This window comes from Parasteatoda tepidariorum, chromosome 6, assembly GCF_043381705.1.
Source record: "Parasteatoda tepidariorum isolate YZ-2023 chromosome 6, CAS_Ptep_4.0, whole genome shotgun sequence".
Lineage (NCBI taxonomy): Eukaryota > Metazoa > Arthropoda > Arachnida > Araneae > Theridiidae > Parasteatoda > Parasteatoda tepidariorum.
Genome location: NC_092209.1, coordinates 74,815,773 through 74,843,084, shown reverse-complemented (window position 1 = coordinate 74,843,084; position 27,312 = coordinate 74,815,773). Strand labels below are relative to the sequence as shown.

At 29.7% G+C, this 27,312-nt stretch overlaps 1 protein-coding gene across 1 annotated transcript in view; it reads left to right on the top strand.

Moving 5' to 3' along the window:
• LOC107455334 (transformation/transcription domain-associated protein) overlaps positions 1-25,993 on the top strand; it is a 166,289-nt gene extending 140,296 nt beyond the window's left edge. Inside the window, exons 60-67 of the mRNA XM_071182634.1 lie at positions 5,990-6,100; positions 8,420-8,632; positions 11,455-11,634; positions 16,520-16,655; positions 18,479-18,675; positions 20,701-20,820; positions 20,923-21,013; positions 23,717-25,993. Of these exons, the coding sequence (XP_071038735.1) occupies positions 5,990-6,100; positions 8,420-8,632; positions 11,455-11,634; positions 16,520-16,655; positions 18,479-18,675; positions 20,701-20,820; positions 20,923-21,013; positions 23,717-23,853 (1,185 nt within the window). The 3' untranslated portion in view covers positions 23,854-25,993. The remainder of the gene's footprint in view (positions 1-5,989; positions 6,101-8,419; positions 8,633-11,454; positions 11,635-16,519; positions 16,656-18,478; positions 18,676-20,700; positions 20,821-20,922; positions 21,014-23,716) is intronic.
• The last annotated feature ends 1,319 nt before the right edge of the window (positions 25,994-27,312 follow it).

Here is a 27,312-nt window from a genome sequence, read left to right as displayed (position 1 = left end):
CTCTAAGTGTGTGTGATATACGTGTCTGTAAAATCTGTGGAATCGGAAAGTTTTGTAGTAAGTCACTAAGCTGTACCATGGGTACCGAGGTCTGGAGAAAATTTCTTTCTCCTTCAGATTTCTGTCTAATTTGAGTTAGTGACCTTACAAATGAGATCCCCTCTGAAGAGGATCAAAATTGTGATGGCATGTTTTTGGTTCTTCCCCGGGTATGTTTCCCACTGCGTCACCAATGACCCATTGTGCAGCTCTAGTGTGATGTAAATAAAGTACCTACTTTATCTTAACCTACTTTAAATACAGTTCTTTGAGTACTTTTAGTCTAACCTTCTTAAGTCATTACCTTATTATGATATTTATTAATAGAAAAATGTGCTGTCATTAACACTAATGTTATTAGACATTTTTTTTATTAAAAAAATGTTTTATTTTAATGGGTCTGTACGTATTTCTTCCAAAGAAATGTTAAAAGATAATTTTTTTTTATTAGAAAGGAAATCAGGCTTCAAGAAAAATTTCTGGATTTTTGAATAAGGTGGAAATTGTAAATGATGAATTTAACTTTGGTATCAGAATTTGTATGAAAGGGGAAAATGGACAGGTAAATATTGTTATTAATTTCATCTTTTCTACTTTAGTTAAAAGACATGTTTTAATGTATTAGTATCTATCAATGATAATATACATCAAAGCAGTAGTTAGTGCCTTTTTTTGTTTTTAATGTCTAAGTATCTATCAAAGGGCTGGGATAGCCTAGTTGGTAGGGCACTGGGCCCGTGTCCAAGAAGAGTTTGTGGGTTCGATGCCCGCTGACCGAAGACTCCCGTGTAGTAAACGGTGACTGATGCAGGTTAAATCTGTCGAGTCACTAAGTCCTCCATGTTCCCATAACATATCATACCTCTGGGGGTATCCAGGAGTTTCCTTGTCTTCTGGACTGACTCAAAATTGCAAGGCTACGGAGTTAAACATTCGTAGTCGTGAACCCAAAATTGGGTTGGTTGTTCAACAACGGATATAAAATATTAAAAAACAAAAGTATCTATCAAAGAAAATATACATCAAAGCAGTAGTAGTTAGTGCAGTGTTTTTTCTTTTTTTTTAGATAATATATTTACTGTATTATTAAATATTTTTGCTGTATTATTATCCATCATAGGTAATATAGATCAAAGCAGTAGTTATTGCTTTTTTTCAGTTGACTGCTATCTAATAAATGTTATGGCAATTAAGTCAATGAAAATAAATGTATTTGGAACTCCTACTGCGTGGCTTCCAAACTATCACTGTTTTTATAACACCTTTTTATGGCAAACATACACTGTTGCCCATTCAATTGTTACTAAAATGGGAAGGTGTTTACTTGCTGAAGGTCACTATCCTACAGTGTTGTAACTTGCTCATGGCTACCACTACGCATCTCAAAAATGCCTTTTTTTTTTTTTTTTTTTTTTTTTTTTTTTTTTTTTTTTTTTTTTTTTTTTTTTNTTTTTTTTTTTTTTTTTTTTTTTTTTTTTTTTTTTTTTTGTCGTCTTGTATTTGTAAAATGCATTTTTCATTGATAATATTTATTCTCAATTGACTGCTTTGCTTAAACTCGTTAAAGTTTCGTTTATAGTGCTTTAAAATTTTAAGATTTGTTTATCACAACCCATAAATTTGAAAACAATTATAAAACTTTTTAATTGTTCTTACTATCCTGATGCATATTAAATTAATTCTATTTCTTTTTGGTAGATTCTTCCATTTGTGCTCCAATTTTGTCATCCAGATACTTACATGATGCAAACTTTAGTTTACCAAATGTATGAATTAGTTAACATTATTTTTAATCAAGAAAGTGAAAGCATGGTAAAACTCCAATATCCCCAGTCATTACTCATTGGTCCTAATTTGAAAATCGTATCTGATTACAAGCACTTTAAAACGTTGCTTGAACTATGCTCTCAGGTAAGAGTAAAATTTTGTTATAAAACTAAGATATGTAATTCAAAGTTTTGCATTTTATATGCAAGTAATTATATACTGACAATGGAATGAAAATGTTAATTAGGTTAAGGTTTCCTTTAATAATTGTATTTATTTGAACTAATGCTACTTAATTATTTATAAATTCTAAATATTATAAATACTAAATGTCTTTGATGTTGCATTTTTATTTTTTAGCAAAAATATATTTTATATGTACAATTTAAATGTGATTAATTGGAAAAAGTATACATTTGAAAGACTCTGATAAAAATGAAGTCGTTGAAAAACGGACTTTACCCTGCTAGAAAAGAGAGGATTTAAAAGTGCTGAAGGCAGTTAGTGCTAATCATTATAGGCTTTGGGGAATTGATTTCACTGATCTAACCAGAACCAAAATTATGGCATATATGTGAAGAAAGTAATGTTTAAGGTTTTCATAGTTTTTCTTTCGATGTACAGCCACTGAACCTCATTCAATAGGTGCTTTACAGTAGCGAGTTTTTCCTGAACCTTGATTTCGAAGACTCTTGTTTTCTGAGTCGGGTTCATAATTCTAAAATTAATTCTATTGATTAGCTCTTCACTACCTGAAATAAAATTCAATATTTCAGTTGTGTGCTATATAATTTTAAATCTTTTACTGTTATTTTATAATGCAGTCAAGATTTTTAACTGATTAGTTATAGGCTGCTGGAAAATATTTTATGAAAAATTGTTTTTAAAATTAATTTAATAATGATGCATTTAGAAAAAAGATCTCCTTTCAGAAATACAAAAAGATGATTAGAATAATTGTTTGAAATAGATTTTGATAAGTAATTGTAATTATTAATTACAATTACTTGTTTAAAAAAGAAAATGTAATAATTGTTTAAAATAGAAAAAAAAATTGCAATACTTTTTAAGAAATAATTTTAATTTATTTTTTATCATGGAAAATTTCCACATTCACATAAAAAAATAAAGATATATTGATTTTATAAATACATAAAAAAAATTTATTATGTTTTTTTTTCTTCTTCTGAGATTTGCATACATCTGCACGCCACTCACGACATACTCTAAGAAATTTATATTCCAATATATGCTATAAGTCCAATTAAAATGTGAATACAATTTTATCTTATTATAGGTTTTGTTGATGAAAAAAGTTAATAATAATATAATAACACCAAATTAGGGTCTTTGAATCTTATCTGAGCAATGTAAATGTATATTCGTATAAAATATTAGCACTCATAAAACCTGCAAATATTTCTATACAATCAGTTATTTTCTGTGTTCAGTATAATTGTAAAATGTGGTATATGCTAACAAATAATGGCTAATAATGCATGCCTCATGAAATGAATGTTCATTTAATTAGTTAATGTAGGTTTAAATTGTTATATAAGATTGAAACTAAAAGTGCATTGTTTTTAAAAAAAACTTTCCAAATTTTTATTCAGACCTCAATGTAAAATTCTATACTAAACACTGCAGCATAGTAGAAGAATATCAAAATGACAAACAATATAGAAAGTGATATCAATTAACTAATATTAAAGTTACAAAAAACTTGTGTTTATGACAAGTTTGAAAAAAAATTAACTATCTCACTAAAACAATAAAATTTTTAAGGAGTGTATTTTTTTTTCTTTCATTTCTTTACTCATCTGACAATAGAAAATGGTAAAACATATGTAAGAATAATTGGTAACTAACTCGGAATTAGCATGTAACATCTTATTAAAAATATATGAATCTGAAATCACACAAAGACAAAAAAAAATTATCGTAAATTCAGACCATCAGAGGTTACCAGCAATTTTTGCTACTGTGCTTTTCTGTATCTTGTATTTTGTTTTGTTTTTTAACTCTCAATTTACTATTAAATTAATCAACCCAATAACCTGAAGCAATAAGAAATATCCTGATTAAAGACTTCATTCGCTTCAATAATATATAACTAGGAAGTAGCAGTCGATGTTTCACGCACTCAAAAGCAGGTGCTTATTTTCAAGACTTGCCAGATGTGAATGAAAAGAAACAAAAGTGATTTGAAATATAAAACGTGAAATTGTCAACGAAGAATGGAAAAATAAAGGTGAGAAATAAAGCTGGAAAAATTGTTGTATCTGAGAGAGAAAAATTATGAGAAACATAAAAGAAAAATCACAAAGACCAGAAAGACCAAATCAGGGGGAAATGCATTTCCACTAGCTAAGGACAGGTGAGGATGAACTAATATCGTTAACAAGGGAATCGGCATTTATATGAATAAAACAAGAATTCAGGACATCACGNACATATATTAATATGCGTTACTATCATGGTTGTCAACTTAAGTTTTCTCAAATACAACGTATTTGTTTGCTTAAAATTGAAGTTTTAATTCCATTTTAATACCACTGGGAAAAATGATAATGGAAGGGATTAAAAGTTGGCAGGTATGTTATATACATTAACATCATTATTACTTCCGTCCATCTTATTCTTATTTTTTTATTTTGATGCATATGACTTATAACTTTATTTTACACCCTGAAACTGTTATAAAATATCCTTTTGACTATATTTTGCTTCATAAAATAGTTCAATAAAAATACTTGTTTGGAGCTAGATTGATGAAGATTTTTAATAACTTTTCAACTATTAAATAAAGTTTATGACATTATTGAATTTAAACAAATAAACATAAAAGTTAATGCACTGAGAATAGAAAGCTAGCATTATGCTCTATTTTTATTTTTTGTAAGCAAGCTTCCAATTAACAATATCTTATAAATTCTTTATTTTAACTATTCATTTCTCTAGCATTTGCAATCTTGGCATTTTGAGCCGTGATGACTCAGGGTATAAAGTGTTTGCCTTCCACTGAGGTGAACTGGGTTCGAATCCCAGTGATGACTGGTCGATGCCAATTGCGCACCCAACTTGCACCGACCACAGTGCTGATGTAAAATATCGGTGGTAAATGGATAATAGATTAGAGTTCTCTTGCCGTCATGCTAACCGTGGGAGGTTTTCGTTGTTTTCCTTCTCCGTGTAACGCAAATGCAGGTTAGTTCCATCAAAAGTCCTCCACAAAGGCTAATTCCTCCCAATACTTAATCCAGGAGTTGATTTGTCTTCTGGATTGGGTTCAAAATTACAAGGCTACGGTGTTGAACATTAGTAGTCTTAAAAGCAAAAATTGGGTCGGCTGTTCAACGACGGTTACAACATGAAATGAAATCTTGGCATTTTAGTTTTCTTTCAGCCGGTACTTTCTAAGGATTCTCATCAACTTTTTGTTGCCGAATACATGTTAAACTTTCTTCCTTCTGATAGCACTCAGAGATTGTCATTCGACACATTTATCCACTGAGGTCTAGAAATAAAAAGACTTGGCAAAATGAATTGATGATTAGTGAAATAAGACTATAATGATGTCTTTCCCTGGAAATCTTAAATTTTTCAAAAATGTCACTTAATGCCAATTTATTCAAATGCCCAGTGGTTGAAGAATCAGACGCCGGATTAGAGGGGCTAGGGCTCAATCCTCCACTCCTCTAAGGCCCTCTAAGTGCGAGTGATATACGTGTCTGTGGAATCGAAAGTTTTGTGGTAAGTCACTAAGCTGTACCATGGGTACCGAGGTCTGGAGAAAATTTCTGACTCCTTCAGATTTCTGTCTAATTTGAGTAAGTGACCTTACAAATGAGCTCCTCTCTGAAGAGGATCAAAATTGTGATGGCAAATTTTTGGTTCTTCCCCGGGTATGTTTCCCGCACCGTCACCAATGACCCATTTTGCAGCTTTAGTGTGATGTAAATAAAGTACCTACCTACTTTATCTTAACAGTTCTTTGAGTACTTTTAGTTCAATTCTCACCCTCTTAAGTTATTATCTTATTATGATATTTATTAATACAAAAATGTGCTGTCATTAACACTAATGTTATTAGACATTTTTTGTACAAAAAAAATTTTTCATTTTAATGGATCTACACATATTTCTTCCAGAGAAACGTTAAAAGAAATTTTTTTTTTATTAGAAAGGAAATCAGGCTTCAAGAAAAATTTCAGGATTTTTGAACAAGGTGGAAATTGTAAATGATGAATTTAACTTTGGTATCAGAATTTGTATGAAAGGGGAAAATGGACAGGTAAATATTGTTATTAGTTTCATCTTTTCTACTTTAGTTAAAAGAAATTTTTTAATATATTAGTATCTATCAAAGATAATATACATCAAAGCAGTCGTTAGCATAGTTTTTTTCTGTTGTTTTTGATGTATTAGTATCTATCAAAGATAATATACATCAAAGCAGTAGTTAATGCTTTTTTTGTTTTTAATGTATAAGTATCTATCAAAGAGCTGGGATAACCTGGTTGGTAGAGCACTGGGCCCATGTCCAAGAGTTTGTGGGTTCGATCCCTGCTGGCCGAAGACTCCCGTATAGTAAATGGTGACTGATGCAGGTTAAATCTGTTGAGTCACAAAGTCCTCCATGTTCCCATAACAAATCTGAGGATACTGATCCAGGAGTTTCCTTGTCTTTTGGACTGGCTCAAAAGTACAAGGCTACAAAGTTAAACATTCGTAGGCGTAAACCCAAAATTTAAATTTTGTCCGCTGTTCAACGACGGATATAAAACATAAAAAAATTAAAGTCTCTATCAATGAAAATATACATCAAAGCAGTAGTAGTTAGTGTAGTCTTTTTTTAGAAAATATATTTACTGTATTATTAAATATTTTTACTATATTATTAAATATTTTTACTATATTATTAAATATTTTTACTGTTTTATTTAATATTTTTATTGTATTATTATCTGTCATAGGTAATATAGATCAAGGCAGTAGTTATTACTTTTTTTCACTCCACTGCTATGTAACAAATGTTATCGGAATAAAGATACTAGTTTCTATTCTTCTTTATTCAATAAAAATAAATGTATTTTAGAACTCCTTCTATGCAGCTTCCAAACTATCACTGTTTTTATAACACCTTTTTGTAGCAAACATACACTGTTGCCAGGGCCAGATTAACCTATAGGCACACTAGGCACGTGCCTAGGGCCTACGAAAAACTTGGGAGAAAAAAATTTGTTGACAAAAATAATTTAGCTTTAAAAACAACAAGTGTATTTTGCACAAAATTATGAAGATACAAATAAAAATATAATATTTTTTGGTAATAAATTATTTTGCAGAATCTTATGATCTAATATATTACTTAATAACCGTCAGCCATTTTAGATTTAATATCACCAAACAATGAATGCAAATCCAATTGTTGACTATAAGTTATGATCCTGAAAAATATATATAAAAAACATTGGTCAATTGCTAAAATGACTCATTTGAAAAAACGTGACTAACATTTTATTAAAATACAGTATGGAACCGATTATCCGGAACGATCGGGACCATCGCTATTCCGGATAACTGATTTTTCCGGTTTTCTGAATCGCTACAGAAAGACGTTTTTTTTTATTGTTAAACCCAACTAAAAAAAAAAAAATTTTGGAAAAAATCTTAAAAAGAAGAAAAAACGATGAAGTAATACACTAATGATTATTTCCAAAATGATGGTAAGGTAAACATCTTTCAAAAAAGAAAGAAAAATCCTAAAATCTTATGAGGAAAAAAAAATTTTTTTTTTAAATGGCGGGAAAATTTATCGAATTTCGATCCGGTTTTTTGGTTTTCCGGTTTTCTGATTTCCGGATAACGGGTTCTGTACTGTAGTATTAAATCATTTTTTTTTCTATTTGTAAACATTTAACCTACCTTGCAAAGTTATTTATTAATAATTTCAAAAGATTTACTTTTGTCAATGTTAATTTCCTTCACTTAGTTATCATAGTAGTATCATGAAAACTATGAAGCTATGCCTAGGGCCTACGAAAGGTATAATCTGGCTCTGACTGTTGCTCATTCAATTGTTACTAAAATGGGAATGTGTTTACTTGCTGAAGGTCACTATCCTACAGTGTTGCAACCTGCTCATGGCTACCACTACGCATCTCAAAAATTTCTGTTTTTTTTTTCATTGATAATGTTTATTCTCAATTGACTGCTTTGTTTAACCCTCTGACTGCTCATCCTGCAATTTCTATGGGCATGTGTTTTTCTTCCTTTATTGATAAGCACATCCCGTTTATTCCTCGTTTAGCAGTATAAGACGTTTAATTTACGTTTTGACCAACAGATGTCGTTAGTTGTCCACTAAATTGCCGTATTTGAAGGCCCTTAGTGTAAAGCGATTTCGGTAAGCGCGTAGTGTAAAGCGATTTCGGTAAGCGCGTAGTGTAAAGCGATTTTTAAAGCGAAAACACCTTAAAGTTTTGTTTATAGTGTTTTAAAATTTTAAGTTTTGTTTTATCACAACCCATAAATTTGAAAAAAATTATAAAATTTTAATTGTTCTTACTATCCTGATGCATATTAAAGTAATTCTATTTCTTTTTGGTAGATTCTTCCATTTGTGCTCCAATTTTGTCATCCAGATACTTACATGATGCAAACTTTAGTTTACCAAATGTATGAATTAGTGAACATTATTTTTAATCAAGAAAGTGGAAGCATGGTAAAACTCCAATCTCCCCAGTCATTACTCATTGGTCCTAATTTGAAAATCGTATCTGATTACAAGCACTCTAAAACGTTGCTTGAACTATGCTCTCAGGTAAGAGTAAAATTTTGTTATAAAACTAAGATATGTAATTCAAAGTTGTGCATTTTATATGCAAGTAATTATATACTGACAATGGAATGAAAATGTTAATTAGGTTAAGGTTTCCTTTAATAATTGTATTTATTTGAACTAATGCTACTTAAATATTTATAAATTCTAAATATTATAAATGCTAAATGTCTCTGATGTTGCATTTTTATTTTTTTGCAAAAATATATTTTGTATGTACAATTTAAATGTGATTTATTGGAAAAAGTATACATTTGAAAGACTCTGATAAAATGAAGTCGTTGGAAAACAGACTGTACCCTGCTAGAAAAGTGAGGATTTAAAAATACTGAAGGCAGTTAGTGCTAATCATTATAGGCTTTTGGGAATTGGTTTCACTGATCTAACCAAAATTATGACATATGTATGAAGAAAGTAATATTTAAGGTTTTCATAGTTTTTATTTCGACGTACAGCCACCGAATCTCATTCAATAGGTCCTTTACAATAGCAAGTTTTTCTTGAACCTTAATTTCGAAGACTCTTGTTTTCTGAGTCGGGTTCATAATTCCAAGATTAATTCTATTTTCTACCTGAAATAAAATTCAATATTTCAGTTGTGTGCTATATAATTTTAAATCTTTTACTGTTATTTTATAATGCAGTCAAGATTTTTAACTGATTAGTTATAGGCTGCTGGAAAATATTTTATGAAAAATTGTTTTTAAAATTAATTTAATAATGATGCATTTAGAAAAAAGATCTCCTTTCAGAAATACAAAAAGATGATTAGAATAATTGTTTGAAATAGATTTTGATAAGTAATTGTAATTATTAATTACAATTACTTGTTTAAAAAAGAAAATGTAATAATTGTTTAAAATAGAAAAAAAAATTGCAATACTTTTTAAGAAATAATTTTAATTTATTTTTTATCATGGAAAATTTCCACATTCACATAAAAAAATAAAGATATATTGATTTTATAAATACATAAAAAAAATTTATTATGTTTTTTTTTCTTCTTCTGAGATTTGCATACATCTGCACGCCACTCACGACATACTCTAAGAAATTTATATTCCAATATATGCTATAAGTCCAATTAAAATGTGAATACAATTTTATCTTATTATAGGTTTTGTTGATGAAAAAAGTTAATAATAATATAATAACACCAAATTAGGGTCTTTGAATCTTATCTGAGCAATGTAAATGTATATTCGTATAAAATATTAGCACTCATAAAACCTGCAAATATTTCTATACAATCAGTTATTTTCTGTGTTCAGTATAATTGTAAAATGTGGTATATGCTAACAAATAATGGCTAATAATGCATGCCTCATGAAATGAATGTTCATTTAATTAGTTAATGTAGGTTTAAATTGTTATATAAGATTGAAACTAAAAGTGCATTGTTTTTAAAAAAAACTTTCCAAATTTTTATTCAGACCTCAATGTAAAATTCTATACTAAACACTGCAGCATAGTAGAAGAATATCAAAATGACAAACAATATAGAAAGTGATATCAATTAACTAATATTAAAGTTACAAAAAACTTGTGTTTATGACAAGTTTGAAAAAAAATTAACTATCTCACTAAAACAATAAAATTTTTAAGGAGTGTATTTTTTTTTCTTTCATTTCTTTACTCATCTGACAATAGAAAATGGTAAAACATATGTAAGAATAATTGGTAACTAACTCGGAATTAGCATGTAACATCTTATTAAAAATATATGAATCTGAAATCACACAAAGACAAAAAAAAATTATCGTAAATTCAGACCATCAGAGGTTACCAGCAATTTTTGCTACTGTGCTTTTCTGTATCTTGTATTTTGTTTTGTTTTTTAACTCTCAATTTACTATTAAATTAATCAACCCAATAACCTGAAGCAATAAGAAATATCCTGATTAAAGACTTCATTCGCTTCAATAATATATAACTAGGAAGTAGCAGTCGATGTTTCACGCACTCAAAAGCAGGTGCTTATTTTCAAGACTTGCCAGATGTGAATGAAAAGAAACAAAAGTGATTTGAAATATAAAACAAAAAATTGTCAACGGAAATCAACATTCAAGTGGAGTAAAGTTTCTCCTGGTCAAATTGATAATTTCCGACATTTAATTTCTAACACTATTTCTTTCAATAAACACTTGAATAAATCTCATCTACGCTCAAAAACAATATGGACATAAATGGAATGGACCATGCCGATATTATTTCCACTAAAGTCACATCAGCTCATTTTGATGCCCTGGAATCTTGTTTTATTTATGTGAATGCTGATTCCCTTGTTAACAACATCAGTTCCTCGCCATCTTTCCATTACGCAGGGAAATGCATTTTGCCCTGATTTGCCCCTCTCGGCCACTGTCATTTTTTCTACTTTTGTTTCTCCTCTCTATTTTTTGTTGGCAAATTTTTGTTTTATATTTAAAATCACTTTTGTTTTTCTCATTTACCTCTGGCAAGTCTTAAAAATGGTTACCGGTTTTTGAGCCCTTGAAACGTATTGGCTGTTATTTCCTATTTATAGATTTTTGAAGCAAATGAAGTTTTCAATCAGGGGATAGCAGTTTTCGAAACGTATTGGCTGTTATTTCCTATTTATAGATTTTTGAAGCAAATCAAGTTTTCAATCAGGGATAGCAGTTTTCTACTTACTTGTCAATGAAGTCACGCTCTATTGCTGCTAATTCACCTTATAAATTTTTTAAACAGTGAAGCATAAGGAATCGTTTCAATTTATTTTAGCCTTGTTTATCTGTGTAAAGATAACTGTTTTTATTATTATCAAAACTTTCATATTTCAGGCACCTGGTAAAAAAGAATTTAATGATTTCTTCTGTGAAAAAAGGCTTTTATCACTGTATGATGAATTCCGTAGTATGGATTACTTAGAAAGAAAAAACATAAAATTTCCTACAGATTTGCTTAGAAATTGGTGTCTGACTCATAAAGATCCTCGATCATATCAATTGTTTAAAAGACAGGTAATCATTTATTTATTTGTATGCTGACTTATATATAAAGTGCAGCCATTAATATCCAGGACTGAGCTAATAATTACTGAAAATATTTTCCGAAATACACATGCATTTAATACTTTTAGAAACAGTTGTGGGAAAAACAATGTTTTTGCACTTAACTACAGCTACTACTACTATATAAAACATTTTCATATTTTATCACAAATTGGTAAGATTAATTTGGGCTAGCCTAATTTTTACAACTACAAAATATTAGTACTTGAAAAATTTTTAGACTAGTTTCTGATCATTCACGCTGTCTCTTCAATGAAAAATATTTTGAGCCTATATCTATTTAAATACAGTGAAACCCCTATTTTGCATTTTCCTTTGAGCTAGCGTTAAAAATACGCAAAAACCGGGGTAAAAAATATCCAAACATATTTTTCAAAAATTGACATTTACGAGATGAACTATTAGAAAACATTTATACTTTATATTTATTCTTTTTTTTAGGTACAATATCATGCTTGCTATTGCTTGTAAATTTGCTTTATGGTTTGCATGAGAAAATAAATATTGGGTGAGATTTTTTATGCATTGAAACTCTCTTGATTAGTTATGTCCTCCTGATATTTTTTTCATCTTCATCACTATCATCTGGAGCAGTCATTAAATGAGATAATTTATTTTATCACCATTGTCGAACAGCCAACCCAATTTTAGGTTTATGACTATCAATGTTCAAATCCGCAGCCTTGTAATTTTTAACCCAATCCAAGTAATTTTAATCCCAATGACAAGGGAACTCCTTGATCAAGTATTGGGAGAAATTTGCCTTTATGTAGGACTTTTTTATATGGAATTAACCTGCAATTGCATTACATGAAAAGAAAAACCTTCTGTGGTCAGCCTGGCAGCAAGTAGACTCTAACTCCCAATCCGTCTACCACTGGAGATAATTTAGGTCTGCACTGAGGTTAATACGAGCCAGGTGCAAAGTTGGTGTAGGCCAGCCATCTCTGAGTTTGGAACCCTGGGCACCTCATTGGGAGGTGGGCGCTATAACCCCTGAGCCTCCACGGCTCTAAATCAGATATTTTATTTTAAAATCATCTTTGAACAATCGATACAATTTTGGGTTTATGACTACTAGTGTTCAACTTCGTAGCCTTGTAATTTTGAACCAACCCAGAAGACAGGGAAACTCCAGGATCAGTACCCCGATAGGTATGATTTGTTATGAGAACATGGAGGACTTTGAGACTTGACAAATTTAACGTGCATCATTTACAATTTACTACACGGGGAGTCTTCGACGGGCAAGCATCAAACCCACAACCTCTTAACATGGGCCCAGTGCCCTACCAACCAGGCTATCTCAGCCTTTAAATGAGATATCGAAGGAATTGAAAAGTAATGGACTGTGTGTTGCAGTCGATATACCATTTATCGATTTCTTTAACCGCCCTATTTTATAACGAAGGGCCAATAATCCTGTTGGATAACCATCGCTTAGTTTGGAACCCTGTCACCTCATTGGGAGGAGAGCACTGTAACCCTTGAGCCACCTTGAGCCATAATGGCTCTCAAAAATTGTAGTTTGCTGGAAAAGATTCTTTTTGCAAATTTTACAAGTTAAACTCCTGTACTTTTTTTTCAGCACCCTTCCTGTACTTTGTCCATTCCACCAACTTCCTGATTTTGACTATAGGGGGGGGGGGGGATCAGAACAGCTTCGAACAAGCCTCTCATCTTTCTTTTAAGGAAAAAAAAGAACTTAAAAGAAGTTTGTGTGAGCTTTATAAAGAAAAAAATTGTTTTGATCTGTTGGGAAAAAGATATAAAGTTGGTTTTCCTTTGAAAAAAAAGGTAACGTTAAAATAGATAAAATTTAACGTTTTCATCATAGAAAAAAAATGGGTGAGAATTTCTCACCCTTTCTCAAAAACAGGGTGAGATTTCAAAAAGTTAAGTGAGATTTCTAAAAAAACAAAAACTCTTGAAAAAAAGATAATTTCTTTAATTATAATACATTGTTAATGTCTTCTATTTTTTAAAGCATTGAATATTTTTGGTGCATCATCATAGAAGATTTTGCCTTTACAAGGTATTTGTCCATCTTACATAAGTGCATAAAAATTTTGAACGTCTTACATGAAGAAACTTTACCTACGGTAAACGCGTGGTTGCAGAGAAATGTATTCTGAAAGGGGTTCCATGGTTGTGTTCTGTTGTTCGAAGAGGTTCTGAACAGTACTGGTAAATAGGGAAGCTAGATAATGGGGCAGATGTTGAAAATAATGAAAGATCCAGGAAGAAAAGATAACGGATTTTATTCTAAATGGCGCAATTCGAAGTTTTTACCAAAATGCGAGAAATTCGTGAATTTTGAAATTGATTTAAAGAATGCGTGAATTTCTCGCGGTAATAATTTTTTAATGCGAGAAAAGAAAAAATATGCGAGATTCTCGCGCTGTAGTGAAAACACTGATACCTGTGTAAAGGCTGAAACTTAACTAAATATTTTATTATAGATAAGAGGTTATATTAAGGACAACACTGCTGCCATCTATGTCAGCATTTGTGATGCCATCTATGTACAACAATATAAACTAACTCTTTCAACAAGGGCCAGTGGTTGAGAAACAATAATATACCTTACTCTTTAAACAAATTTTTCATTCCGTAAGAAACAAGATATAAGCATGTCAAAGACATCAAGAATATCAGAATGGGAGAACTATCCCAAAATTATGAAGTGTTTTTAAATTATTTATGACTTATATAAATTGCGTTATATTAGTAAATTTGAGCTTATGTTAATTTTAATCTTTGTTAACTCATAATTCTAATTTACAATTCTTAAGAAAAAACGCAAAAAGGAATTTTATTTGTAGCATTTAGGGGACCTCCAAAAATGAGTGGGTCCTAGACCTGGGCCTCTCAAACCTTATGATAAATCAGGCTCTGAGAAAAGTGCATTTCTGAGGGTGGATTATATTATTGGGGTGGATTTCCAGGATTATATCAATCCTGGAAATTAATATCTGAACTTTTTATATTTATTTGTGAATTGATTTAAGTTGCTGTTACAAAGGGAACTATTTGGAAATATCGATTAAGCCCTACCCAAATTTTAATGAAAATCACCCCTAAGTGAGGGTAGGAGATAAATGAAAACAAGTAAAAAATGCAAAATCTTTTAGAAAATTTAACTGCCAACTCTACTGGTTTAATAAAAAATTCTCTTGGTTTTTGTACATTTTAGAAAATTCCCCAAAATGGAGTAAAATAAATCCCTGATGAAAAGACTTTTTGCACGAATTATTTCTCGCTTGAAAATTTAAATAAGTATTACTAATATATAATGAAGAGAGCTTCATTTATTTGTTCTAAAATGTTCAATTTATTTTTATTCAGAATTCCCTTTTTAAATTAATGATTTAACTAAACTAATGTTATGATGCATATTACTATTCAAAATTATAAGTAAACATAATACACAAAATTTCAAGCAAATATTGCAGTTTTTCTTTTTTGATGACTATAGAAATCCCTAAAATTCCCTATGTGTGAATTTCAAATTCATCTTCAAAGGTAAAACTTCTATAATAAAGAATAAACACAAAGAACAAAATATTAATAATATTTATTTACAACCATCTCTAATAGGTCTACAAATGATGTCTATGAAATCCCGTGAATATGAATAATGGCATTTGATTTTAAAATCTTGTGAATATGAATAACGAGGTTTGTTTTTAAAATCACCTGAATATGAATGATGATATTAAATATGTGTGAATATGAATTGCAATATTAAATACAAATCGTGATATTGAATTCAGTATTTAAATCGCATGAATTTAAATCATGGTATGTAATATTTAAATCCTCAAAATATGAATTGAAATGAGCAACTTTTAAGTCACGTAAATTGATATTAAAATTGTATGAACATAAATCGCGACATTGGATTTTAAAAGCGCATTAATACAAATTATTTACGTGACTTTTTTTAAATCATGTGAATATCAATCACAACAGTTGATTGCAAAAACATCATTTGATGCTTATTTTTGCTGCTAGATCGCACTAAAGGGTTCAGGATTTTTTTTCTCTTTCTTGATTTTTTTCCCTGCATATTTGTGAGTTATCATGCTTTTTGTTTTTCTTTCACGCAATAAGCATTTATGAAAAATATGGATTTGCTGAGTGCTGCCACATTATATGTAGGAATAACAAACAAAAATATCTTGATTATGAAGGACTGTTATGATTATGGATAGTAAATATCTTGATTATGATTGGAGTATTCCATAAATCTGAGCTTTTATTTTATTTTTTCTGTTTCATTACAAACTTTCTGTAGCATTTTTAGGGACAAAATGTTTAAAAATTATATTCATCTGAAAATAAAAAGATTGCATGAATTTTTTCACTTATAAACCCTGCCCACTGAAACAGTGGGTGCCTTATTATATATTTTTTGAAAACGTAAAAGATAATAAAATTCTTGTATTATTTTAAAACAACTGATGAAGATGTGGATTGTAACTTATGTCGATAAAGAAAATATAAAATAATCTCCCCATTTTTCAGGACTGGAAATTATAAAAACTGAGCCATACTCAGAGGGTTAAATCACTCTAATTTTTCCAAAACTGTCGAGGGCATGTCTGAATATTCTGTATATTCGCTATTATTTATAATATATTTTATAATGCTTTATTGTTCTAATAGTACTTCTAAAGCATTAGATTTGCATAAATCTCTATTTTTCTCAGGAACTATACGCTAGGAGGGTTAAATAAATTCAATTTCATCATCACAAACTCTCTCATTCTTTTGTAAAAAATGAAATCGTAGTGCTTAAATGTATTTACAAAATTCATATACTTTTCAGTTCTCAAAAAGCTTGGCCATCTGTAACTTCATGAACTATTCATTTTGCCTTGATCACCAGAATCCTGATTTGTTTCACATAGACCTCAATACTGGTCACATTGCAATTCATGATTTGAGCTTTCAAATTTTATCAGGTAATTATCATATGTTTGTAATACAGTTGATTTGATGCATGTACAGTTGAGAATTGGTTAAAAAATTATGATCTATAATATGGAAAATATGTTGTTAAAAAAATGTAAATGGTACTAAAATTTTTAAAATCATTTTCTTACATCATACTTACAATGTATAATTTTGCTCTTTTTAATAACTTTATGTTAAATATATCAACTATTATAACTTCATGCACTCTATTTAGTTTAAGATTTGCAAAAGTAAAAAATAAGGTAAATTAATTCTTTAATTGTGCAAAACTACTTAATCTTAAACATTTATTGATTAAATGTTTATCCTTGTTTTTCTTGTCACATACTACATTTTGTGAACTATAATGTTTGATTTTCAATTTTTTTTTTGTTAGTCCTAGTCATTGTAGTTAGAATGCTTTTCCTTCAGAAATTTTTTTAAGCAATTTTCATATCTACTTATTATACTTCATATCATGACATTAATTCAAATTTATATTTGTAGAAAATTCTATCAGATTTTTCTAATAAAGAGTGCTCTTAATGATTTCTTTTTTCGCGAAACAATTTTAATTATTAATGAATTTTTACTTTATTATTAAAAAAATTTATATTATAAATTGGTTTTTTAAATAAATTAAGTATATAAAACTGAATGAAATGTATAGAGGCTGTTCAAATGTTATGCAAGCACCTTAGGGGTTCTCTATTCGTTTATTTCTTTTATGACAAGAGAAAGAGGGAGTCTGAAAAATGCTTTTATAAGACACTGTAGTTCTTTTACTGATATTGAAAATACCTTTTACTGAAAATACTTTATAAATTTTAAAAATTATTATTCATCAAGCAAATAAGTTAATGTGCATTATTAAGAACGTAGAAGGAATGGATGATGTAGAATTGATCAATAAAGAGGTTGTTGAACCAAAAAAAAATAATAATTTAATAGATGCTAATAATATCGTAATAACTGACATGGGGGAAATTAATTTTTAATATTTAATTTGATAATGGTTGAAAAAATTTAGAATTGTAAGATACCAAAAATTTTACATCATTTTAAGGAATGAAGTTTTATGTTGTAAAATGCATTTTTTTTTATGAAATCCATCAAATAGTCCTCAAAAAATCTAATTTTAAATTTACGACTTTTTTTTAAATGTGTTGATTAAAAAACTATTGGAACAATTGTGCAGAAATTTGCATTTTAAAATTATTTGTATCTTAAAAAAGAATTTTGTATCTTAAAAATGATATTAAAGTTTGCATACATCGCAATTAAATAAATTATTATTGAATATCTATAGAACTATTGAATAAAAAATAAATATGTATTAAAAATTATATTGTGCACGAAATTACTTTTTGACAAAATAGTTGTGCATGTCAGTTTTCCGATTCACTTAAAAAGTTTTCAAAGTACGGCAAAATACGCATGAATTCAAATTAACAGTAAGGAATCCAAACTTTCGACCGCTCTCCTGATCAAACAATTTAGGCTAAATTGTGTCTGCCTCCTACATTTTGAGGATCAAGAAACCGTAAGAAATATGTTTTTGTATCTGATTCTACCACTTAATTTATCATCTGTGCTAATTGATTAACATTTTTGAGATCTGACACTTGAACCATTACGGTTAAGTCATAGTACGTGAGTGAAAAATCTGATAATTGATTAGCATTTTTGAGATCAGACTCTTGAACCAGGTTAAGTCATAGTACGTGAAAATCTGGTTATTGAATCAAAAATTATAATTTGGTTCTTAATAGAAGAGGTTAAGTTAGACAGGTGGTCACCTTTTTTAATGTATTTAATGTTTCTTTTTCAGATGACGCAAACGATGCAGTAGAGATGCCTTTTCGTTTGACACCAAACATATCAAACTTCATAAGAAATGAAATAATTGGCCCTTTCAAAGAGGATATGATTTCTTCTGCCCGTTGCTTATACAGACGAGACCAAGAAATTTTATATTTTCTAAAGACATTGTGGAATAATCATTCTCTTTTCGAAATTTCACTTTTGGTGAGTGTGTTTAATTCATTTTAATTAAAATAATTTGGTGTTTTTTAAAATAAAAAATTTGCCTAAAATGCAAGAAGTCACAACATATTTTTGGCACATATACAACAGAGGCCATAGCTAGTAGGGGTAAGCAAGAGAGGACAGCTTTAGTCTCCTTTTGTCCGACGGGAAGCAGTGAGGAGGAGATGTGCCAGGGGGAAACTCTGTGAACGCCACTGAGGACAGGGGGAATATACAGGGGGGTCACAATACAGGGTATTTAAATAAAATTCCCAATAAATAAAGGAAAATGGTTTAATTCATGTGTGAGGTAAAGTACTGTATTTTTTTTCTAAAAAGAATAATTTTGTAACAATTTTTTTTAAAAAAAAATTATTTGCTTCATTTTAACTCTACTTTTATTTTGAAAATCAGTGCGGGTTTTTTTCTGAGTATTTTTGGAATACTCAGAAAAAAACTGTTCCTAAAACACCATTGACCCACTATATAATTATTATTTTTTATTGTATATAATTAGTTCCTCTCCTACATTTCTCTCAATATCCAAAAGACAAAGCAGGATTTTTGTATAAACTAAATAGGCTGCAGCTAAGGGTCACCGATACTGTAGCCCCCTACCTCCAAATTAAAATAACTTTTTTTTAAAGCTTAGCTTGAAACTGTTAAAAATTTGCTAGGGCCCCCGAAACTCAAAATATACGCGTCTTTCGCATTACTCTGCCCTGATCAAAATCTGCAAATAAAAAAATAATAAAAAATTCTTCCTCAATTTCCAGTAAATTGTTTTGCTAATTGTTGTCTGTTCCACACTTTTTGGTGTCAAATTTCTTGGACCATCCTTGTTTGCAAAGGAAAGCGTTTCTAAATTCGATAGGGTTTTAGATTTGATTGGTATCAGAACTTAGAACAGGAAATTTTTAATTGAAATTTTCTTGTATCAAACTTTCAGTTATTATTTTCTGCATACCATTTATAAATATTCAGCAATTTTCTGTGACCTCCTAAATTCTTAGAATAATGTAAATGACATGAAGGCTCCTGTTCCTGCTTGTTTAGTAAAAAAAATAATAACGTCAATTTGCTTTTGGTATATTGAAAATGGAGATGAACATGTAAGGGCCCTGCCAAAAGATGTTTAAATGTTTTCCTTTCAACATGTTCATTATTTTTGGAAAGAGCCAGAAATTGCATGATGCTATAACTGTATATACAGAAATCCCCTTTAGTCGACAAACTTGCAAATCTGTAGTGATACTTTAGATGTGAGCAGTATGGTAGGCTGTCCTGTGACAGGAGAAAGTTATTGACCCAGTTCTCTGACTCCTAACTTAGTACATCTATTACCCTGTAAACTTTTGAAGTTTAAACTTTTTTGCACATTTTTTTCTGATTTTGAAGTTGGAAGGATGTCCTGTTCAAACTCATTTCTATGATGATTCACATATGCACTTGTAAACAGTTTTCAGAATAACATCTATAGATTTTAACATTAGCTTCTTTGGCACTATCTTTAAGCTCTCCTAAAGAAAGCTTTCTTCCCGATTCGTGAAGCTGAGACAAAACTAGTGAGCTGAATGCCTAAACCAATAAAGCTATCAGATTTATGACTTTGAATAGATCACTAATTTCTGCTTTAAAGATATATATTCACTGTATTCACTTATCATGCTTTGTACTTGACCAATATCTGCACTGAACTCTGTGGGGCCTTTCATCAAAATATTGGACCCAGGAAATGCTTGGAGTAATCTGCATTCTGTGGTTTATATACTCTTTGATGTGTGTGGTGCTATTCAGTGAAAATGTTAGACAATATTTCCTGTTTCTCTGAAATTGTATTCCTCAATATCATTAATACAAATTTGTTTATGTTTTTATCGAAAAATAACAGTCAGACTGTTGAAAAGGGATTTTTCCGATGAGGAAAGTGTATGTACTTTCTCTTTTTAGCCACCTGTAATCATTTGATGAATATTTTAATCTGTAAAATTATATTGTACCAATTAAATTATTATGCTTCTTTAGGAAAATGAAGAAATATCTGATGAAGAAACATCTGATGAAGAAACATCTGATGAAGACACATCTGATGAAGAAACATCTGATGAAGAAACATCTGATGAAGAAACATCTGATGAAGAAATGGTATATATATTCTTTTTTATGTAATTGTATTAATAATTGTTTTTATGAAATTGTATTAATAAATATTTCTAATCTGTACACGATTTTATACACTTTGTTTAGGAAATTGATGTAAGAGAAGCTTCCAGAAATTTTGAGGAGATGGACGAAATTTTAGACGAAGCGGCAAATAGTGTTTTGAAAAAAATTAAAGGTAATTTAAGTTTTTGTGGATGAATAAGAATTGTAGCTTTTATTCATATCTCCTGCATAGGTATATTTATTTATCTTTGATCTGATCTCTCTCTAGCAGGCCATTGTTTATTGAATCATTAAAATGAAATTAGTGGTGGAGCTGTGTTTCGAAATGTTTTGGCCATCGGTTACCATTATAGTTAATTGAACCAAGTTTCCATATTTTAAAATACTGTTAGTGCTACAATTTGGTTCTACATTTTATTTACTTTCAAAGACTTCAGAAATACCAGGAAGCAAACTGAAGTTGGCTGCTAATATGTATTTCAATGTAACTCATCGTCATTTATAGGTTCATACTGTCATAAAAAGATATATTTTTATAGTCCAATTGGATAATTTTTCATAAAGCATTTAGAAAAAAATTGGTGTTAGGTAAAATAATGGGTTTATTTCAGGATAAAGCCTTTTTTTTATCAGAACAGATAAGCAACCAGAGAATTCGAACAATCTCTGAGCTGCAGAAGGTTGAACATCTATTATACTGTTGCATAAATATCTAGCCTCTGTTGCTTTCTGTTTGTCAACCATGTTCAATGTTGCTATCTGGCTAATTTCAGAAAGTGCTATATAAGATTCAAAACAACATTTTCCAACTCAAGCAACACCAGTAAAAATTTTGAACCTGGTATATTTTTACCTTTTACTTGCTTTGTGTTTCACTACAATTTATCAATGTCATGTTTATAAATTGTAATTAAATTAAATATATACTGGATAAAACCAAATATTTAATATACTATATATTCAGCAATAACCACCCTTAATATATAATTTTCGAATTCCTATAAAAATAAAGTGACCGAACTATGATAAAAAAAAAGCTATAGTAAAAAACTTGAGCAAAACGAAAACCTTTTTTTCCTTCTGATTAATCACTATTGAAATCAATAAAAATAAAGGAGAGAGTAGACTTATCTAAAGCCAATTTATTTGAGAGTGCAACTTAAATGTGGAATCTAGTAAAAAGTGAATGCATTCAAGTCTCAATATACAAATTAACTGTTTTTTATTCCTCACCAGCTCTTCATGACCTCTAAAATGATTAGTCAGAGTTAGGAAATACTTTTGTTTATTTTTATCTCCTAAACTCTTCAAATATGAAACTCCTAATTTGCTTTTTCTTATTTTAAATTTTTTTGCAAATATTCAAAAAAGGTGATCACTACACCCACCTTGCCCTAGAAATGTATCTTCCTTTGTAGTATCTACCTTTGCCTCTTCTTGCCTTGTGGTGCATGAGCCACAAGTTTCTGGCAACAACCTCTTTGATCCTTGGCTGCTTCTCTATTTAGTCGTCTTCTCTTTCTATGATCTCGTGCCCAAATAATGTTAGTTGTATGGAATCACATAGTTTTATTTTGAAGGATGTAACCAATCAAATTCCAGCATCTCATTTATAGATGTTTAGTTAAGAAATAGCTGTTTTTTGTGACACAAATCATTGCTATAAATTTGTTTGGACTAATGTATTTGTAGACTTTATATACATATGATTCAGAAAAATTTTGGTTTGGAAATCATTGATCTTGTTTTCCTATTTAGTATGTTGCTTGAAATTAAAATCATAAGATATTCAAGAAGACTTTGACTGGCATAGTATTGGGCGGCTTTGAGGAGAACTTCTCTAGACTAAAAGTCTGGGGCTGTTAGCTGCTGTAGTAACAAGCGAGAGCACATTTCTAATGGAGGAATGAATGTGTCTATTAGTTTACTCACACTGGCCTATGCAAATATCAAGACAAAACTATTCACCATAGCCTTGGTGGCTCAGTGCATTAAGCACCAACCTCCCAATGAGGTGACCCAGGTTCAATCCCAGCAATAGCTGGTCAATTTGAATTCCACATCCGGCTCACACCGACCACAGTGCCGACGTAAAATATCCTCAGTAATAGACGGATCATGGGTTAGAGTCCTCTTACCATCAGGCTTACCGTGGAAGGTTTTCGTGTGGTAACGCAAATGCAGGTTAGTTCCATCAAAAAATCCTCCACGAAGGCAAATCTCTCCCTATATTTGATTCAAGAATTTCCTTGTCCTCTGGATTGGATTCAAAACTACATGGCTACGTAGTTGAACATTAGTAGCTCATTCATGAGTAGAACATTCGTTGAACAAAACCTAAATTGGGTGGGCTGTTCAACGATAGTTGTAAAATAAAAATAAAAAGCTATTCACCACACACTTCTATTCAAAGTGACTTTCTTTTTCTTGTAACCATGGTAACCGCCACAACTCAAACAAAAAGTAATACATATAATCTAACAAAGATCACTTTAGTTGAGGCAATAACTTTCAAAATATTTGTTTTAATTGTACTATAAAACCGAACTTTACTCTTGTAATTTAGTGCAGGGCCGTACTGGAGGGGAAGGCGAAGCCAAGTTGTTGAGGAAAATGTAATGTGTGCGATATTTCAATGGGTACTAGTTTTAAAAAAAATGCTGCCTCAATTACTGCAACTCCATAACTTTGGTACAGTACTACTGCAGATTGCATCCCTATGGAGCCATCAGAAAACTTCTTAAATATATTATCAAAGTATTTTGAAGATGTTAGGAGATTGAGCGTCTTATAATCAAAAGTACTCTCTAGTTCTTTTTATGCTGTTTGTTTTTAATAATTTTTAGCGCTAATTGCTTCGCTTAAAATTTTTCAGATTTGGCAGACTTACAAAGAAGCGGCACTAATGCTGGACCCAATGAAGCAATACACCAATTAATTATATATTCCCAAAGGGACATACGTGACACAGCTTCCCTGTATAACTGGTGTAGATATAAATTCTGGTTATAATCAAATTTTCTGTTAAATTCCAATGTTGAAAATATAAGTATTTTTTTATGATATATCTATAGTGAAACTTCAAAAATTTTGAAGTTAAGTGTGAATAAAACACCAAGTTATTGAAAATGATATATCTACATTGGAACTTCAGTTATTTGAAGTTAAGTGTGAAAAAAACCACCAAGTTATTGAAAATGATATGTCTACAGTAAAACTTCAATTATTCGAAGTTAAGTGTGAAAAGAAAAAAAAACAAGTTATTGAATTGATATATCTTCAGTGAAGCTTCATTAATTATAAGTTAAAAACACCAAGTTATTGAAAATTCAACTTATAAAAAGTCAATTGAAAATTCTTTTCTATTTTAATCTATCCTGAGAAACAAAATTTTGTTAAGAGCAAATAACATTGTAAACACTTTAACGAGTTTTAACAAAACGTTTTAACTAATATCGTTTTCAAAATGTTTTACAAGATATGAAATCGATTTTAAAACATGAGTGCAAAGTACTTAATTCATTGCATCTAAAAAAAAATTATGATAAAGGATTACTATCTGAAAAGTAATCATATTTGTTTGTTTTATATTTTGAGATACTTTCTTGGCCAGGTAGCTGTCCGAAGGTCTCTTGGATATTTAAAGGAAGGACTTTTTTTTATGTTTTGAGCTTATAATTTTATTTTAAGCTTTATTTATGAAAAGGAATGAGTAAACAAAACAAAAAACTGAGCATCAATTTCTGTAGAACAATCGAGTTGTAATTTTTGTTTAAAATGATTTCGCATATTGATGAAATTTGATTTTAAAAAATAAAAAAATTCTAGTCATCGAAAAAATCAACTTTTTGAACTTCCAGTAATAGAAAAATGATTGCGCACATTTTTGCCAAGATTTTAAAATTTTTAGAGTTTCTAAAAAAATCAAGTTAAAGAAGTTTAACTATAAAATCAATGTAAATAATAAAAAAAAATTATGCTTAATGTTTACTTATCTTCTGATACTTATGGATTTTGACATTAGATTATTTATTGTTATACTCATTGCATTTCTGTGGGAGATCACAGGTTTACCAAGTTTTATTTTTTATTACATATTTGCCAATTTTATAACTACATATTTGCCAATTTTATAATTTATTCAGGGTTGGCTAGAAGTATCCCTAAGTAATGACTTATTCTTATGGATTTAGAATCTAATAGATTCAGATCTGCAGACGTGCTCACAAAAAGTGAAAAATTATTTCGTAGTTTTTATTATTAGAGAGATTTAACACTAATGTTTTGCATCCACTTAGTTCACACAATTTTATTAATTTAATTAACTGGGAGCATACAGTTTTGGAGAATCTGGTCCTTGGGTTTCATTATTAGAGATATTTAACACTATTTCATGCCCTCTTAAGTTCACATGTTTTTGTTCTAAGTAAATAGATCTGTGCATTTTTAAAGAGCCTGGTCATAGGCAGGTACAATTGCTTCAAAACATACAGACTTAAACAAGAGGGGATTTGAATTGCTAGTGATAAATCTCTCTGTTACTAAAACCTGTAATTGAAATTGAGTATGTCATGTTTTTAAGAATCTGCTCCCAGACATGCTAAGTAGGAATTCAGACTCCCTTTTAGAGGTACAAGCTTGAAGAATTTTAATCTGAACATAGGATTTACTTCGAACTCAAGATGTATATAGAGAAAAAACCCAAATTTTGCTATCTCAACACTGAACTCACGAAGCAAAAGGACTGAACAGGAGTAGCAGATCACTTAAATGTTTACCTTATAAATCTTAAATTTTTTCAAAATTGATGACTGAACCAAATGTGTATTTAAAAGCATTAAAAGAGTTTAGTCTGTGTCGTTTTTTTTTTTTGTTACCGAGTCAAAGCCCGTCTATTCTCTAATGTACCGTTTCTTCATTCCATGTAGGGAACCGATTATCCGGAACGATCGGGACCATCGCTATTCCGGATAACTGATTTTTCCGGTTTTCTGAATCGCTACAAAAAGCCGTTTTTTTATTGTTAAACACAACTAAAAAAAATTTTTTTTTGGAAATAATCTTAAAAAGAAGAAAAAACGATGGAGTAATACACTAATGATTATTTCCAAAATAATGGTAAGGTAAGCATCTTTCAAAAAAGAAAGAAAAATCTTAAAATCTTATGAGGAAAAAAAAAAAATTTGTTAAAAAAATGGCGGGAAAATTTATCGAATTTCGCTCCGGTTTTTTAGGTTTTCCGATTTCCGGATAATGGGTTTTGTACTGCATATGTATATATTAAAGTGCAAAGATTTAAAAGTGTTGCTAAACATTTCTTATCATGATACCCTGTGGAAAAGGGTTTTGGGCAATTTGCTTGAACTGTCCAAGAAAACTGAAATGGATAACCCATGGGGTAACAGTCTATTATATTTTATTGGAATGTTATGTGATAAGTCATTACTTGTGGTTGCTTTTATCCTAAGCACCCCGTATTATATTATAGTTATTTATTTTTAATTCTCATATCTAATTACTGTCAGAGTTGACAATTTCAGCTAGTTTGTACATTATCACCATTCATTATAATCGATATTTAAAATCTTTTGGGATAATACTGAGTGATTATATTGTACTATTATTCATTTGCTGACAGAGATTTTTACAATCAAGAAAAATTTGTATTTTATAAAAAAAACTAAATAATCCCAATCGCAAATGGCATTCTCTGTTCTTCTAGTGTAATTAAAATTGGATGCTATAATCAGTATTTTTCCTAAATTTTAGCATAATTTTGCATTATTATATTGTTTTTTTGTAAATACTCAGTTATTTTTGTTGTAATTTTCAATTTTTATCAATATTTCATAACTCTTTAATTTATCCATCAAATCATTATTTTGTACAACATTTTAATTTATGTCTAAACTGATTGTTTTAATTATAAATATTGTATATATGTTTTAAAGAAAATTGTTTTGTTTGTTTTTTTAGAAAATAAATTATTATATTTTTGTATTTCTTGAACATTTTATTTAATAATTATGTTGCACACCTATTTTAATGCAAATGCAACTTACAGAAATAACCACCTTTAATAACAGAAAAAAGGTTTAAAGATTAAGGGCTGCATATTAATATTTAAATTACGAAAATATAGAAATGCCATTGAACTATAATGAATCACCGCAGAAAAAGACATTTCATGAAAATTTTTAAAAAAAACCTGTTTGGAGACAGAAAGGATTAAAAAGGGGCTTTTTTGAAATGTCTCTATCATCAAACAGGATTTAATCTTTTTCATCCTGCCTTCCTCTTTTGTGACTCAACAGATTTCATCTTTGTTTTTGTTCCTTCGCTTAAGTATTTATTTGCCACCAATAAATTATACATTTTCTGTACTTAATTTTTGACAGGTGTTTTAAAAATATGTTATGGGTGATGATTATAGAACATCCTATATTAATCTGGTCTTTATTTTTCAAAGTT